Source organism: Phycodurus eques, chromosome 6 (assembly GCF_024500275.1).
Source record: "Phycodurus eques isolate BA_2022a chromosome 6, UOR_Pequ_1.1, whole genome shotgun sequence".
In the NCBI taxonomy this organism is placed as follows: domain Eukaryota; kingdom Metazoa; phylum Chordata; class Actinopteri; order Syngnathiformes; family Syngnathidae; genus Phycodurus; species Phycodurus eques.
The window spans coordinates 6,129,696-6,148,972 of NC_084530.1; the positions used below are offsets into that span (position 1 = coordinate 6,129,696).

General features: G+C 42.2%; 1 protein-coding gene across 1 annotated transcript in view; it reads left to right on the forward strand.

Moving 5' to 3' along the window:
* Positions 1-19,277, forward strand: part of ndst3 (N-deacetylase/N-sulfotransferase (heparan glucosaminyl) 3) — a 57,498-nt gene that overhangs the window by 25,081 nt on the left and 13,140 nt on the right. The window contains exons 6-8 of the mRNA XM_061678919.1: positions 8,378-8,506; positions 15,961-16,143; positions 17,400-17,496. Of these exons, the coding sequence (XP_061534903.1) occupies positions 8,378-8,506; positions 15,961-16,143; positions 17,400-17,496 (409 nt within the window). The remainder of the gene's footprint in view (positions 1-8,377; positions 8,507-15,960; positions 16,144-17,399; positions 17,497-19,277) is intronic.

The window sequence follows — 19,277 nt, forward strand, 5'->3', positions numbered from 1 at the left end:
TTGTCAAGCTGAAAGTGTATTTCCTTCTACCATTTGGACTTCTTCTATATATCGAGCCTGTCCAAAAAGACGAAGAGAGAGGCTGCCCATATTTTCAGGCCCATTCAAAAGCACATTTTGCAACTTCCTTATGTACATAATGCATCTGACTCAAATGAAAAATGTCCATTTTGAATTCTCAAAACTGAGAAATGAGAGGCGATTCACTGGAAAGAGACAACCGCTTGGTCAAAACACTGTTCGGGTATCTTTGCAAGCGTATGAAATGATTGATTTTCATGCTGCCTGCTCATGCGCCAATTGTTTCTTGTGTCCTCAAACTGAAAATCTGTCTTTGTGTGTGTTGGATGTGACCGTAATGTGTTTGTGTGCACGTATGGATATGAATTGTTTGACCTTGTCGAACACCAGCATCCCGTCTCTGTGCTTTAATTCAATATTTAACAGTGGCCGGTGTGGTTTAAGAGACAAGTCATGCTAGTCGATACAGTATGTGCATTTCTACATGAACAGGGCAATGGTGCTCTACCAACAAGCGGCAATGGCGCTACTAAAGTATCTGCGTAATAAATGCAAGCACATCCGGCAAAATAACTAAGAAATAAATGATGATCATTATTATTTTTGTTTACTCTGTAAATGTGTCATGTTGATGGCCATGAATTCACCGCCCAATTTTTGGGCTACTTAAAGAACATAAATTAGTCTCAAAGAGATCTGTAGAGGGGCAGCACAGCGGCTTCACAGTTCTCAGGTTGAGGGTTTAAATTTTGGCTGAGGCATTCCTGTGTCGAGATGCACGTTCAGGTGCTCGCATAAGTTTTCGCAAGGTACTTCGTACTTTATCCCACATTCCAAAATCATGCATGTTCGGGTTAATTAAGACTTAAAATTGTCAGTAGGTATATAATATACACCGCGGTATATACTGTACACTACATACACTGTAGTTAAATATGAGTGTGAAAAGGACTCAAATTGGCCTATGAAATCCTCCGATCCATAAATTGGCCAGGCCCTTGTTAAAAGTCCATATTTCTTGTCCATCCATTACAAAATTGTTAATGTTACAGAGACCTAAATGCTGCTCTGAGTGTGTGTCGAGGAATGTGACCAAAAGGTAGTCAAGGCAGAATTTATCTTCAAGAATTATTAGTGGCCAGTGGCGGGTGTTGTACTTATGGTTATGTTGGTTTTAGATTTTGTTTTTGTTTTGTTTTGTTTTAATACTCCCTTCCAAAAAAAAAAAAAAAAAAAAAAAAACATCACCAGTCGCTTCTGCTTTTGGGCCTTGTTTGCTGTTTAACACAATAAGGAACCCTTCACACATAACCGGTTACTTGATCAGAATGTGCAAATTAACATTTGTCATTCATTCTATCTGTTGACATTGCAGTTCCTCCTCCTCCATTCACATGTCAGCCAGTCAAGACAATTGCTCCCTTAACCACGAGAGAAAAAAAAATAAAATCACAATCACGTTTGACACCACAATTACCAGTGCTTGAAAGAACGCTTTGACCTGACAAATGTCAATTTTTAAAGTCTGCTTTTATTTCCTGACTTTTTGTTGTGACATAAAAAACAACATCACTAAATTCATTACAATACATAGCTGACACTTGGACACATTACTATTGTGTGCTGTTACTTTTCAATTTGTGCAACACTCCGAAGCATCACTGTCTCCATCAATTAATATATTCAAATAATATGTTCAACACTGGACTCAACAAAGTGAGTTAAAAATGTGATGAAACAACTTACTCACATTAGTTATTTTATATTTAAAATTTGTTTCAAAAACATAAACATGTCAAGCAAACAAAAGAACATTAATCTCAAATACCGTAATTATTTTACATTTGCAGTAAAGAGTGGTCCTTAAATTTAATTTCACACTTTCAAGTTGAAATCAAAACAGTGTACGTTTGTGGTAAAAAAATCTCCACCCAATTTCCATAGTACTTGTCTTTATTATTATTATTTTTGTGAAAAGCAATCTATATTGTTTACCCAATGAATATAGTGTAACAATTTGCAGCCACTTTAATCGGGTAAATTTAAATCATATATTTTGAGTAAACAGTACCTTAAATCAATGGCTATCAGAATCAGAATCATCTTTATTTGCCAAAAACACACAAGGAATTGGTCTGCGGTAGTTGGAGCCACTCTAGTATGACAACAGACAGCCATTTGACAGAAAATACTTTCCATTTCCTTTACCGCTTATCCTCACTAGGGTCGCGGGACTTTTGAGACATCAAAACATAAAAACACAGCATGGAGAGTCACTCAGCAATGAAAGGTTACTGGTAATGTGGTAATGCCGATGCAAATTTTATTTTTCGGATATTGTGCAAATGATGCAGGGTTCTCAAGAAAGCAGTTTGAAATGACTAATAGAGCAATAATCTACTACAGTGATCATTGTGCAAATGCCGCAGATACTTCATAAGCACGTGAGAGGTAGTTCCTGGGAAATACAGTCTCTCAGGACCTGAAGTGGGAGACCAACATCAACTGCATCCTCAAAAAGGCCCAGCAGAGGATGTACTTCCTGGGGCTTCTGAGGAAGCACGGCCTGCCACAGGAGCTGTTGAGGCAGTTCTGAACAGCAGTCATCAGATCAGTCCTGTGTTCATCTATCACAGTCTGGTTTGGTGCTGCCACAAAAAAGGACAAACTCAGACTGCAACAGACAATCAAAACTGCTGGAAAAAAATCATCTGTACCACACTATCACCCCTTGAGGACTTGCACTCTGTCACAACCAAGACAAGAACATGCAAAATCGTATCGGACCCTCCCGGTCACCACCTCTTCCAGCTCCTTCCCTCAGGTAGGCGCTATCGAACAATGCAAACTAGAACTACCAGACATTCCAACTGCTTCTTCCCTCTTCCCATTAACTTCTTAACTTTACAATTCCATTGTAACATGCTGCCAATTTTGTCTTGAGATTGTTGTCATATCTCTGTCGGGCCAATTATACATTATTCGTTTACTCACTGTAGTTGTCTTGCCACTCTGCACTACTTGCATATCTGTTCTTGACCAATACGGGCCACTCAGGTGCTTGAGAGGTATCTGCACCATTTGCACAATTGTCACTGTTCCAGATTATCGCACTACTAGTCACTTTAAACGGCTTAGATTTCTTGAAGTATCTGCGCCATTTGCACAATGGTCACTGTACCAGATTACTGCTCCAGTAGTAAATTCAAACTGCTTTAAATTGCTAGAAGACTGCATCATTTGCACAATTGTCAAAAAAATAAGAAATAATAAAAATATCGGCATTACCGGAAACCTTTCATTGCTCGGTGACTCTCTGTACTGTGTTTTTACGTTATCAAAAGCATTTTCTGTCAATTGACTGTCTGTTGTCGTACTAGAGCGGCTCCAACTACCGGAGACAAATTCCTTGTGTGTTTTTGACATACTTGGCAAATAAAGATGATTCTGATTCTGATTATTCTACTATCTGAGTAATCAAGTGCATTTTAGATGATTTTCATAGATTATATTTACCTCTCTCCGAAATCGTTTTTTACAGTGTGGAGTCACGAGAGATCTGGAACCTATCCCAGCTGACTTTCAGTGCGAGACTGAGTACATTCTGGACTGCTCACCCAGCCGATCGCAGGGCACATCTAGACAAACAACCACTCACACTTCCATTCACACCCATGGGCAATTCAGAGTTTTCAATGGACCTAACATGCTTATTTTGGGGGGGGGGGGGAATGTGGGAGGAAGCTGCCGTGTCCGGAGAAAACCCGCACAAGCACGCGGGGACCATGCAAATTCCACACAGGAGAACCTGAGCTGAAATTGAAATTTCTTGACTCTGAAGCAGACATGATAACTACTATTCCACCGTGCTGCCCTGAGTCATAAATTAGTATATTAAATATAAAATACATATTAATAAAATGATTACAATGAAGAATTATTAAATCATGGCTCTATATTAAACATAAAATATGTATTGCAGAGGAGAAAAACAGTGCCATACAGAGGGGGAATGCCCCGTGGATCCAATAAAGAGTTATTACTGCTTATCCTGAAACGACATGACGGCAGATGCATTTTAAAGTCTGTCATAAACACAAGTCAAAATGTCAGAAAAAAACAAAACACAATTTTTCCACTGATCCTGTTCCTGAATCAAGCAACAGTCTCGCGCTGTCAGTGTTGCTTTACAATCACTTCCTTCTCGTGACCTCATGCATGAAACTGCAACTTTTGTTGCAGGGTTGGAAGATGGATGACGGATGATGATTTTCGTGCGGAAACAGGACGCACTGCAGGCCCCTGTAGTGATCCTGAAGAGGACAGTTTGGTAACAAACGAGAGAAGGCATGACAGATTCAGGGCTTCATTTACACAAAGTTTGAATGTGTGAAGTGACCGCACCTTCGGGCAAGATGACTTTTCTTCTATTGCCCAGCACTTCAGTGATACTGCAGAGTCATGGTTATAACGTGATATAACGTGGAATCATGCGCATTTAGCATTGGTCCAATCAGACTGATACTCAACCTAAAGCCCCCATAGCCTCTACTTGATCCTGTTTTTGCAATTTCTCTCCATTCGTCTCTTCCTCCTGTGCCTCTCACTTCATCTTTGATGGCTCAGAGGAGGACAGGAAGTCATCTTAAGGTTGTAAAATTGCTCTTCGTGTGTCTGCGAGCAGATTGAGAGACGCCCACTGGACCCACGGTATCAGAACAAATCAGGCTGAGATATGGGAGATATGGGATTGTCTGCGAGTGCATGTGTGTGTTTGTGTGCGTGTGTGCTGTCTTTTTAAAATGTACTATATCAGTTTGAGCTATAGCTCTGTGGATAATTGGTTTGGTGAAATAGTGCTGAGTGTCTGAAGCGCTGGTGGCCTTCCATCTCTCTCTCTCCCTCTCGCTCTAACCCAACACACCAACAACCTCTCTGATCTGCGTGTGGGTTTGTGCGTGGTTGCGTGCATGTCTCAGGGGGAGAGAGGGCGAGTGAGAGAAGACTGCAGCATTTTACTGATAAACCAATATCGACACAGTCAACCTTTAGCTTCTACAACCCCAATTCCAATGAAGTTGGGACGTTGAACATGCAAACTCTACACAGGCAGGGCCGGGATTCGAACCCTGGTCTTCAGAACTCTGAGGCAGACGTGCTAACCAGTCGCCCACCTTGCCGTTGGGATGTTGTGTTAAACATAAATAAAAACAGAATACAATGATTTGCAAATCATGTTCATCCATCCATCCATCCATCCATCCATCCATTTTCTACCGCTTATCCGAGGTCGGGTCGTGGGGGCAGTAGCTTTAGCAGGGACGCCCAGACCTCCCTCTCCCCAGCCACTTCATCCAGCTCTTCTGGGGGGGGATCCCGAGGCGTTCCCAGGCCAGCCGAAGGACGTAGTCTGTCCAGTGTGTCCTGGGTCGTCCCCGGGGTCTCCTCCCAGTGGGACGTGCCCGGAACACCAGGGAGGCATCCGGGAGGCATCCGAATCAGATGCCCCAGCCACCTCATCTGGCTCCTCCAAATCATGTTCAACCGATATTTAATTGAATACACTACAAAGACAATATATTTAATGTTCAGACTGATAAACTTTATTGTTTTTCGCAAATAATCATTAACTTAGAGTTTTATGGCTGCAACACGTTCCAAAAAAGCCTGAGAAAGTTGAGGAATGAACAGTTTTTGAACAGTCAACTTGGTTCATTTTCATTTTTGGAGCGGTGAAACGAACTTTTTTTACTAGTTTGTATAGAAAATGAACTTTCCCAACACTGCAACATGGTGTCTAAGTTGTTAGCACATCTGCTGCATATTCTGAGTTTGAATCTTGCCTCCTTTGTGGAGTGTTGTCCCTGTGCTTGCATGGCTTTTCTCCAGGTACTCCGGCTACCCTCCCACATTCCAAAACATGCACGAGAGGTGTTCCAGCTTCATGGGACCACTGATGCGAAGTGAAGGTCTCTTATTCCACATGGTGGAAGTAACGGAGCGGGTTTTCTGTAGTCCTCGCTTAAACACAAAACATGGGTGTTGACCCATTTTGGACTCTATCACCACAGACATATTGACTTGTCATCACATGAAAAGCACATTAAACTAATAGCGTTTAAATTCTACTCCGTAATGCGCCTCATTGCTACCACGTTTCTGGAAGTAATGCGCCTAACATGCCATCTGTCGCACTTGATCGGATGCTGTCGAAATAAGGTCTGAGCATGTTTAGCAATGCATAAAGAAGTCGCTTTCATCACTGTGCTTGATGAAATTCTCATCTGCCATGTGAGGTGACACTTCACAATATCCCTGACCTGTTTGAAGGTACATGTCACACATTTAAAAATTTGCTGCATGCCAGTGTGACATTGGAGCTGTGTTTCATCTGTTCGTCTGTCAGCTTTTTATGCCCCTTGATGAATTATTTCTGTGTTGACGAATATCTGCATGACATGTTTGTTGCCACCTTGGCGGGCAATTTGTCACCGGAATGTATGAGGGCTCCGCTGTAAAAGTAAAACGACTCAGCATTTTGTGAAACACGTGCTTCCTGGAGGAGAATGAAATGAAAAGATTCATGCTGCTCTAATTAATGCACATTAAATATACAAATAGAGTAAGTCTAGCATGACTCTGTCTAATGAGGCCACTATCTCTCGCTAAATAATGTAGTAGCACTCTCAAATGTTATATTAAGAAACAGAATTGATTTGGGTGATTAAGAACCCTGTCCTTGCTCGACCTTCCTGTTCATCACCAACAGTGTCATCCATGTCACCGAAAACTACTGTACTGCATATCATTCGTTTTACACAGCATTCACGTTCTAAATTTTGCCAAATTGTGACATCAGTATTTTGACGAACTGACACGATACCGTCTAAACCAGGGGTGTCAAACTCATTTTTGTCGCGGGCCACATTGTAGTTACGGTTTCCCTCAGAGGGCCGTTATAACTGTGAAACCATGAAAATCTTTAATCGCCTCATCATATTTACACACAAAATGTATGAACTAGTTTTGGAATCAGAAATCAAGTGTAATGGGTTTTTGAACTATTATTAATGTTTGGTAACACAAAAATGCTTACAATATCTCAACATAATAATTTTAACAAGAATCATGGAAGTTGACACACATGATTTTGCCTTTGCGGGCCACATAAAATCATGTGGTGAGCCTGATCCGGTCCCCGGGCCTTGACACCTGTGGTCTAGACACTGACTTTCCCCGCCCATGACTTGACAACTAGGTTGGTTGAAGTTCCGCAATTTCAAGCCATGGCCAGATTCCGGCCGCCGGACTCCATGAAAGCACAAAGCATGATGTAAATTGACATCAAGTTCATAACTAACAATTCTGTATTGGCAGAAAACTCTGAAATGTTGAAAGTTATGCGTTTCTGCCTATTTTTGTTGCACACAACACAGCAGAGCACACACGGTGCACGCAAGGACAAATGTCCAAGTGATCGGTCGAATAAACTTGCTAAAAGTGAAAACATTTTACTTTGAGTGTTGCTGATAGATGAAGTGAAGTCTGTGACAATGGTTCACGTAAACATGGGAGCAGAAAGTAAGTAAAACGTTAGTTGGAAGTACAAGTATCTATAAAAGAATGATAGTTGCAAGAAATAATAGAAGCTGATGTTTTAGAAGCAGCGGCAACAGATGAAAGGATGTGAGTGTCTTTCACAAGAGTCTACCAAGGACATGTTCCTGCTTTGAAGTGCTCAGAACCATCTCACCTTACCGCTGCACTATGTACTGCACAAAATAATTGAGACCATCCTTAAAATGTCTTGGATTTTTCCAAATCAAAGCCTCAATTATCCTTAAAAGTGACAATGTTCAGGTTTTATTAATGTCATTTCGGACAATTCTCTGCTTCCAGTTTGGTGGGAAAACTTTGGTCATAAATGAACACTTGGATGAATTTGCCAGAGCCATGACAGGTGTGTCAATGGCATGGTCCATATCTGTTTTTTATCACTGTATTTTCTCTAATTGAGACGAACAAGCCTATATGTATTAAGTTAACTTACAGCCAATCACCCAAAGTGAGCTGGGATAGGCTCCTCTCTCCTGGCAGTCCAATGAGAATAAGCGCTATAGAAAATGTATGGTTTATGATGTGGCCCTCTCATGTTTTGCTCTTTTTTTCCACAAGGTAGGTCTTTAACTTCTGGTACGGAAATAAAAAGTTACAGTATCGTTTTCAAATCTGTTATTTTGTAAATCCAAACTTTCCATTGTTGATTTTTTTTTTTTCATCAGCAATGTATTGGATGTTCTCTCGAGGCAACTTTATCTCATGGATTTGCGTGTCTTTGTGGTTGTGTTGCGCATAGGTGCTACCTCGTCAAACGTGTGGCTTGTTCACTCACACCATCTACTACAAGGAATATCCCGGTGGGCCGAAAGAACTGGACAAAAGCATACGAGGAGGAGAGTTGTTTCTTACTGTACTTCTCAACCCTGTGAGTCCAGCAGACATTAACGCACACACTTTCACGTGAGGATTGTCCCTTCTTGTTTGGATTGTTTCATAAAAAAGCAGCATCAAGAAGGTTCCCCGCTTTTTCCGCGTGTCTTTTGCTTGTTTCATTTTTATTTCCATGTTTACTTTGTGTGCATGCGTTTTGTCTCGTTGTCACCGATGGCATCTTGCTGCGAAGCTGTGTTCATCATTCCAGTTTAAATTAGGTCTCACCGCAGGGTGGGTTGCTATTTCACTCTCTCTCTCTCTCTCTCTCTCACACACACAGACACACACACACACACACACACACACACACACACACATCATCCCGACACATACCGCTGTGTTTGTCACTTCAATTTACTACTACTTTGATTTGAATTGCATGATTAGTCTTAATTTCTATCTGACACGTGTATGTGCCAACAACAGTACACATGCACACAGGAGAACCTTCACCAAGGACAATTTTGAAAAATATTTATAATTCCTTATACTTGTATGAATGCACCAATACTTTAAGGTTTCTTGTCACATAGCTTTTGTGTCATCCCGTTAACAAAAACAAACACTCGACAGTGCACAAACCTCACCCAAGGTCAAGCAATAGTAGCAGAACGTGCTTCCTCGCTTAGCTGTTACTCTAATGCTGCATGTTAAAGAAACATGCCAAGGTCATTCGGGTTTGGCAAGCCGGGTCGTAAATTTGAAAACTAACTTGTGGTCGATAACACTTCACTCCAGTCCTGCAGGTGCCGGTAATGCACATTTTGAAGTGCTTGACAACAGCCGAATAATGGAGGAGACACCACGTGAACCACTTCGGTGGACTTTTGGTTTTCACAATGATGAATACAAATGTTTGGAGTGCACTTTCTGGATCCAGGCCAAAATGTAACCATTTAAAGGTTGTCTCATGACATGACACAGCCCATCACAAAGATTTGTATGAAATTAAATAATAGTAATGTCTGATTTATGCTTATTAACAAAACTAGAAATGCATACAAAAAATATAACCTCCGTCCTTTACGCTTTTTGTTCTTGGCATAAGCTGTATAAGAACTTAAACATATAAGCGGTACAGAAAAGGGATGAACACGTGTCCACTCTCACATGAATGCTCCTTAATTAGCATTCTACAAGAAGCCTCAGAAAGGAGAACAGTATGCTCCATGTAATGCAAGTACAATCTCAACTGTCTTCACTGTTTATTGGACTTTTGTCACTTTTTTCTTCCCTGTTATTATTGCATTTATTTACATTTATTTAGTGCATCCTTCTTTTTTTGTTCCATTGATGATAGGAACATTTTTGGGTCCTGAGGCAGCAAAACAGTCCCAAACCATGGCACTCCCACTTGTGATCAGGTTCAAAGTGTTGTGTGTTCCTACTGAACTCAAGTTGGGTTTCATCTGTCCACAGAATAGTTTTGGAATAAGAGATTTTTTTAAAAAAAAAAAGTTGTTTAAATAACTGTTAACTTGAAATATGTTATATTATTCAGTATGCTACAAAATTTTGTTTTTGCTGACAAGAAAAATAAAGCGCTAATTCTGAGAGAGAGAGAAAATGTTGTTCTCTTTTATAGATAATCTATTTTAATGTCGACTGATGGATATTTTAGCTTTTAGTGATACTTTAGTAACACTTTCAGCTTCATACAAATGAATAGTTCCTAATCGTTAGTCGTATTCTGAGAGCTCTTTTGTGGAGGGTATTGCTGCTTGACAATAGCAGACTCCAAACCGGTGTGTGTGTGTTTTTGAAGGGCAGGGCACCCCCAATCTATTCACATTGACTGGACTCTAGGTTGACTGACTCCTGATTCTGATTGGATCCAGGAAAAGTTGGTAGTCTCGGGGTTGACATATTTTTCCACCCCGCACTGTGAATAATTACTTGTTATGTCCATTAAAAACATATTATTGGGTGTGGTATTCCTACTATTATGACTAAGATGAAGATCAGATCACATTTCATGACCATTTAACGCAGGAAACCAGGTGGTTTCCAATCGGGCACAAATACTTTTTCTTTTTTTCTAGCAACTTACATTTTGCACGTTTTGCAGTTGGTTTTAGTAGTTTTTGGCCAAAAGAAAAGTGAAAGATCCTTTTGCAGCTACAACAGCTTCGACTCTTCTGGGAAGACTTTCTCCACGATGTTTGAGTCTGTGGGAATCATACTCTGGCTTAGTTCATCCATCCATACATTTTCCGTACCGCTTATCCTCACTAGGGTCAAGGGTGTGCTGGAGCCTATCCCTGCTAACTCTGGGCAAGAGGCGGGGTACACCCTGAACTGGTTGCCAGCCAATCGCAGGGCCCATATAAACAAACAACCATTCGTACCCGGATGAAACCCACGCAAGCAAGGGGAGAACATGCAAACTCCACACAGGCGAGGCCGGATTTGAGCCCTCAGAACTGTGAGGCAGATGTGCTAAGCAGTTGGTCACCATGCCCGCCTGTTTTAGTTCATCCTAAGATTTTTGTTTTTCTGTTTGGGTTTAAAGTCAGGGCTGCTCTGGTTCTCTCGCACCAACCTCATCCAATTATGCCTCCGTGGACCAAACTTTGTGCTCTCGGGTGGAGTCAAGATGGAACAAAAAAATGGCCCATAGGTAAGATGTCATATTTGTGAATCAGGACCATTGTCTCTTCTTCATCTTTTCATTTAGTTTGGATGTGTCTGTTTTAATCATTACCAGCGTTCTCCACATTTTTCACGTTTCTCTACCTCTCTGACACATGAACAAAAAAAAAATGTACACACAGGCTAGTTACAATCTTCTCATGCTTCGGTTGTCGTTTGCCCTACAATATGGGATAGAGCTCGTGTAGTTCCTAACGAAGGGGCCATTTTAAACACAATAGCAATTTAAACCCTACATGACAGTCCTCTACCACGTCTCAGACATGCACACACACACTAGCACGCACGCATCTGCACAATGCAGCTACTGATGATTCACTTTCCTGTCTCGCTGCTAGGTTTCCATTTGCAGAGACAAAAGCTTTCATTAGAGTGTGTGCTTTGCAATCAATAGCGTACTGAAGCGCGTAGCTTTCATCCCTCTGGGCTTTCCTTTTGTGTAATGATCCACGCGTTGGTAACATTGTCACTTCCCATTCAATGATTTTTAATCACATTTGGCCCATGGTGGAATTCAGTGACAACCACCAGCATATTGGATGCGCGAGTGCATGTGTCCCCGCATGTTTGTATACTTTTCATCTTTCCGGGGCCACCATCGCCATTCATTGGGCCAACCCCCCCACAACCCCCCCCCCCCCCCCCTCCTCCTCCCCCCCACCGTCCCCTCCCCAGGACAAGCTTGGCAATTGATTGTCTGACCTGGGCTCCACAAATAGCCAATAAGGGCTAAATCGTCCCCTGGATAAATGGTCCGATACGTGGTGAAAAAGCTGAGGGAGAGAGTGGGATAAAGGAGGAGGAGAAGGTGGCAGACGAATTGAGTTTTAATTTTCAGGTCACGACATCTTATGGCACTTGAGAATCTAGAAGCATACAGAGTAGGAGCACACACGCGCACACGTGCACACTGGCCAATGCATATGTTAATGTTTCAGCACCAGTCTGACTGTATGTTTATCATGTGCAACTTGCTGACATCAGCAAAGACGTAGACATTTATCAGGGCTGACATTTACCGATTAGCTCTGCCTCTCAGCTTATTAGCCAACCCCCAAAAAGTCAGCACTATACCCTCCCCCGCCTCGCTGGCTTCCTGTTTTACCCACACTCCCCTGTCCTGGAAGCTTGGCTCTTTTCTTCGTCTTTTTTTTCCTCCAAATCCCCAACCGGAGCATCCCGACTTTGCTCACTCATTACTTTTTTTTTTTCTTATTACCACTCTGTCCTCCACTTTCTCCAGTATCCCCCTGCTCACCTCTAATAGCTTTGGCAGCTACACACACAGACACACATGCCAGGCAGCAACAGGACAAACAGAGGGAGAAATTACAAAGTGGAAGCAAAGCAGTAAAAGATAGCGAAATGGAAAGACACAGTAGCTGTTGACTGGAGCGGACAGAATAAATTGAATTGGAATCATTTGCTGTATTGACATTCAGCTTGCGATTATCCACAGTAGAGACAGAGATAGCTAAATGGGCTGAGAGAGAAAAGAGAGCGAGGCAAGGGCAAATCAGGAAGGGAGAATGAAATCATAAGGGGGAGACGGTTTGTTTTTAGGAGCAATAACAATTCAATCAAGGAGAATTGTATGTGCAACTTAGTGGTCTGTAATGGGGAATAGGCTGATAAACATCCAAAACTGGATGAATGGAAGTATGTACGATAAGGACCAAAGGCGATTACATATACAATAAGTGCAAGTAGAAGAAAGCATGGAGTCAGACTTCATTTTTTATTTTTATTTTTACCTACTACAGCGTCTGCTCTGCTCTTGCGCCGGTAGTCACTGATGCTGAACTTGAGGGAGGGCAAGCCGGGTTGCCATCTCTCTTTAAGCGCGTCCCAAAAATGTAGGATGAGGTCAAAGGCGACGCCAGTCAAGTTATTCCACACCATATTCAACCAAACATGCCCGTGTGGATTTTTCTTTGTGCACTGGGACACAGACGTGATGGAGTACAGGAATGGATAGACCGATGATAAATACAGTGACTGAATGTGTATAGATGGATGGGCGGACGGACGGAACGAATGATTTATGGGATGAATGGATGGATAGATGAGAAATACTGTACAGTGATTGAATAGATTCAGTGGAAAGATGCATGGATGATATTGGGGCAATGATGGATAGATGGCAGATACAGCCGATGGATGGATGGATGGATGGATGGTAGCTATAGTGCATGGATGGGAGAATGAAAAGATTGATGGATAGAGGTTATGAATGGAAGAATATATGGATGATAGATACTGAAGATGGATGGAGCGATGAATGGCTAGATGGATGATTAGAGGGAGTTTATTGACAGAAATATACAGTTGATGGATAGATTTTTTGTAGATAGACGGGTGGGTGGATGGATGGATGATGAATTCAGTATAGTCAATGGAAAGAGCTCCAGTAGACGTGAAGAGTGGGTGGATGGAAGGGTGGGTGATGGATGGATGGCTGGATGAATGGAGAGATTGAAACATGCTTAACCAAAACAAGTCATTTCTCCCAATCATGCAACCGTGTTAGGGGAGGTTACAACATGTCATAACTCAACTACATGACTCGCCTAATCCTGTAAGATTTTTGTTTGTGTGTGCGTGTGTGTGTATGCGTGCGTGGGTGCTGATGGATTTTGAAGAACATCACTCCATGAAGCAGTGACACGCTTGATCAGAGCATCTAGGTCAGTGTGAAGCAGGAACGGGGAGGAAAACATAAAGCGACGTTTTGGGGCAGACGAGGGCTCTCCAGCAAGACGTTCAAAGATGAGAGAGGAGGGCGAAGATGAAGCTGTTTGCGTGGGAGCGTCGGGAGAAAGGGACATGGGACAAAGATTAAAAGAGGGATGCTGTGCGCTGGACTCTTTATTTCTCTCAGGTTTTCAGACTTCAGCCTTTAGTGCACGAATGATTTCAGCGCAATCTTAGTCCTGTATTCTTTTTTTTTACAGGCAGAAATGGGGCTCAGAGCAGTCCAACATGCAAGAAATGAGCCACGACAGTGGATGTTGGGGGAGGAAAAAAAAAAAAAAGGGTTTACACGGTTCAGTTAATTGAATTCTAAGCCACAGTGGGTTGTTCTATAGTGAGGGTTTGGGTCTTTCACTGTGTCAAGTGGCTTTTTAAATTCAGACCCACCGAGGTTATATTCTCTTTCTTTTCCATTATGCGCCTTGTATGTTCACCTCTTCTTCCATTTTTCTGCAGCCCTCCAGTTTGAAATACAGTCAGCCTCTCTTTCTCCCTTTGTTTAATTTGGCAGCCAAAGCTCACACTCTATAATTAATGTTTCAATTTTCGTATCCATTTAGCTTTTCTTTCTCCGTGACCTGCACGTATACACGCTGCACACTCCTGTCCCTCGCAGCCAAAGCATCATAAGCTATTGAGCGTTTGGAAGATAACATGAATCACTTTTTGATCTGCTTACCTGCTTCAAAAGAGAGAGAGAGAAAGAGAGAGAGAGAGAAAGAGGAGGCAGTCTTTAAAAACATCTTATTTACATCACTGCATATCTATTTTATAATGTCCACATTATGCTCTTCCTCTCCCCCCACCTTCCCTTCTGCTTCGTGCCATAGGCAATATTCCTTTCACATCCCAAATGCGAATACAGTTGAGACTGTCTCGTTCAATTTAGCACATCTCCAAGAATCCACATTCATGGCAGAGGAGGTTTCCGCACTGTGATTCATTGGAAACAGATTTAGTGGCTGAGTGCTTGGTGAGCTTCACTGTCCTTCCGCTATGTTACCGCAGCCACCCACGAGATTGTGATGGAAAAGGATGGACAATTCAGCTGTGAGAGGCCAACGGGAGGCAGACGCACTTAATTGTAGTGCACACACATGAACTCGGTGTGCACACAAACTGCGCACAAATGGCTCATAATACTGATGTGACGACGTGTGTGCTGTCAAAAGGACGCACACACGTCGTCACATCAGTATGGTGAGCCCTGGTATTCACGACAGCCTCCCAGTTTGGCCGGATGCTGATCTGTCAACCCCCCGAGGCTGTCGCTTTCTATCCGCGGCAACCTTCATGCTTTAAAACAGAGCCCTGGCGGTCCTTTGTGTGTGTGTGCGTGTGTGTCTGTGTGCATGTGTGTGCAAGTATTCACATCCACAGCCCTCAATATTCTGACACACAATCCCTCATTCACACACACACCAAATAATTCATGTCATAATGGCCAATGTTACCATTTCTTCCTCCAATCACAAAAGAAGTGCGTGAGCGTGTGTGCGCGTGTGTGTCTGCATCTGCGTATGTGTGTGTATCCCTCCTATGTCCCTTTTGATCATCCTGTAAGAGCATCAATGTGGACGAGCACACCATCACCCCCCCCCCCCCCCCCCAAAAAAAATCCCCCAGGTCTCAACACATACACACAGTATATGTGTGAAGCCACGTCTCTGCCGTCAACACCCATTGGCTGTGGCCGTATCGCCTCGACCTAATCTGTCCCAAGGACTCAATATATTCATTTCCGAATGTCTGTTTTTTTTTTTCCTCCTTCTTGAAGCTGCGCTCAGCGTTACATAACCCAATGAGCCTTTTTCGCTTTGTAAAGTGATAAGAAATATTGATTCCCATTGGACAGGTGCTCCGACTTTCAAAAAGTCTGTCCCAGCAACAACGATTGGATTTCCTGTGTTACCTTAATCCCACATAAACACGGGAACTTGGGAAATTTTTATTTGGACTTCATCACATTTTTGCACAATACTGCATCCCAGTTCGGGCTACTTATCATTCCTTGATTGTTTTTCCTCCCCCCCCCCACAGATCAGTATATTCATGACCCATCTCTCCAACTACGGCAATGATCGTCTCGGTCTCTACACGTTTGTCCACGTGGCCTCCTTTCTTCGCTCGTGGACAAACCTAAGGCTCCATACGCTTCCTCCTCCTCAGCTCGCGCACAAGTACTTCCAGTTGTTCCCTGAACAGAGGGACCCACAATGGCAGGTGTGTTTGTATGTGTTCTTGCTGTATTTGGGGTGTATTTTTCTCCCCTCGTTTCTGTAATTGCTTGTATGAAAATAATTAGGTCTCCGGTGTGCCTTTCTAACTCTTATGTGTGAAATTAAACCACCAAGTAAATCTTTTGTTATCTGCCAATTTTTCCACAATGTGTTTGGAAGCGAGCCATTCTGAATTTTGTCAGATTGAGGTTAAACAGCGTGGCTAATTTACATAATACACCACCACTAATAATGTTCAGTGAAGTTGTTGAGGTGGGGGCAGGCAAATATTTGCATTTGGAACTGTGTCTGCTGCATTAGCCATGTGGCTAATTAATTAAATTAGTGTGTGGATCCGTGTATGTACACGGACGGATCCACACAATAATTTATGTGTAATGTTTTCGCCATGAGTGAAAATAAAAATTCTGCTTCCATTTAGTCTTTACCTGAGCTTGCGTTTCTCTTTCTCAGCCCCTCTACCCCGCCCCCGGTCATCAGGGTAACGAAAACCTTACTCGGCATTATACAGCCGGGGGAGATGAGCAGTGCCTCATTTGCATGAGTGAAAACCACCCCCCAAAACTGAGCGATTTTCACCAGGGTTTTACAAGATCATGTTAATTATGCGGTGTTTCTTTTTTTTTTTTTTTTTTGTAAAGAATGTCACACGTTTTATTGAGATACCTAGGGACTGTTGGAAATTATGAAAAAAAATAAATGTAAAGCACAGTAAGAACATTTTGTTTTGCTCTACTCTAGGGCTCCACCTACAGGCATGCGTGCTTCCTTCGTGAATAATTCACTCACTCAGACCAATACCAATGTCTCAAGAGCCAATATATTATTGATATGTCAAGTTTCAGGAAATAGATGCAATGTAATGGTCAGAAGATACAGCATGTGACAAATACTAACTAAAGTTATTTGTGTTCTAATCTTGGAAAAAGGAAATGTAGGTCTGTTCAAGTTATGTGCAGTACATTTGGTACAAGACTGCACACAGCATGAAAGGTACCCTGGGTGGTCCACGAATATAATACACCATTTAAGTCGGGGGACTGGGACGGTGATGAAAATGAAGAAATTAATTGAAATGACATGTTGTTAATTTAAAGATTTGACGCTGTTGCTGCAGTTGAGTGCAGTAAAAGATGTAGGATCTCATTCATATTTAGTTGCAAGGCATCTTTCAATAATGCACATGTTTATATGTTATAAACTGCATATAGCGCTCATCCTTTGTCTGTGCACCTGCAGAACCCATGCGATGACAAACGACACAAAGATATCTGGTCTAAAGAGAAGACCTGTGACAGATTACCCAAATTCTTGGTGATAGGACCACAGAAAACAGGTAAGCTCCTCATAAACATATACAACTCTGGGTCCGGCATGACCTTTTTTTACAGCAGTAATATTGATATAGTAAAACAGTGAGCGGTAAGACAGACACAAATAACAGAATTACGTAAACAAACACAATTGAAGAGAGGTGACAAATGAGCAAGGAAAAAAACTTGCAAAAACATGCAAATGCAGGAATTCACACTGTGGCATTAATTAAATAGTACACCTCCACACTTATAATGGCACCACCCATCTGTTATCCTCCATGAACCAGGAAGTAGCCTGCTTCCTAAGACTACTTTTAAACTGTTTTCCCGTGTGGCCACTGCAGCCCCGTTTCCGGTCGCAGTTGGCAAAACAGGATGGTCATAAGAAGATGCGGGGGTTACAGGATGAGTAAACATAACAGGCTGCAAAATATTTGCCATGGCAGTCGTGGTGTGAATGAGAAACCTAGTCGCCCATAGTCAAATGGGGTAAATGCAACTTAACCTAACAGTACGTAATTGGGTGTCAAAACGTAGCACGGTCAACATACTATATGTATTCCCTGGCATCTCACACTCGTCGCCGACAAGTCTTCTAAAGCTAAGCCATGTGTTTATTTACCTACAATGCCCACTGTGGCATACCTGTTTGTAATGTTTTTTGTTGAAGTGTACCGTATCTGTTTGAGAGGGTGCGGGAGAAGAGAGAGAGAGAGAGAGAGAGAGAGAGAGAGAGAGAGAGAGAGAGAATTTTTTTCTGGCAATGTGAGCGCGCTGTGCAGTGTGTATGGGAATAACGGGCTCTTTTGCATGTTTTGCAACAAGAGATGGATTGGTGAATTTGTTGTTGACTGGGTCTAATATTTCTGATTCCCATTGAACTCATTGAGTTAAATATTAGAATATCTCTCATTGATGCGTGACAGTTTTGCACCACTAACAAACCACAAACACAATTCCCAAAAAAACAAAAACAAAATAGCTGTAGATTAGAAAGCTGCTCTGGAAACAAGGCCACTTTCCCCGCATTTCATTTTTTGATGTAGCTCTCTGGATACTGTCAATGGGAGACCATGGAGGCAACACTGAGCCCCATTATTCTACCAGCATGCTATTTCATTTAGAGATAAAGAACGGATGAAATACCTTTCATTTTCCATTTTGGTCTCATTAAAAGAAACCAACAAAGAGATACCATGCTTAAAAACTGTATTAGACCACCCCCTGATGTAAGGTTTAGGTCACAGCTGACCTACATTCACAGCAATGGTAGTTACTCAAATCATTTCTTATGTTTCCAAAATGGTTAATATACCAGTGAAGAAGCCCTTTAATCATCCATCCATCCATCCATCCATCCATTTTTCTTACCGCTTCTCCTCACTAGGGTCGCGGGCATGCTGGAGCCTATCCCAGCTATCTTTGGGCGGGAACCGGGGTACACCCTGAATCGGTTGCCAGCCAATCGCAGGACACATAGAAACAAACAACCATTCACACCGACTGGGAATTTAGAGTCCTCAATCAACCTACCACGCATGTTTTTGGGATGTTTGAGGAAACCGGAGTGCCCGGAGAAAACCCACCCAGGTACGGGAAGAACATCCAAACTCCACACAGGCGGGGGAGGTGATTTGAACCCCGATCGCCAGAACTGTGAGGCAGATGTGCTAACCAGTCGATCACCGTGCCGCTCTTTAACCAAAATGATAGTTTTAATGATAAAGTATCATTGTTATTATCCATGAGTTCAAGTTTACTGTTTTACAAAAAAACGGAAATGGCAAAGCACATTGTTTCT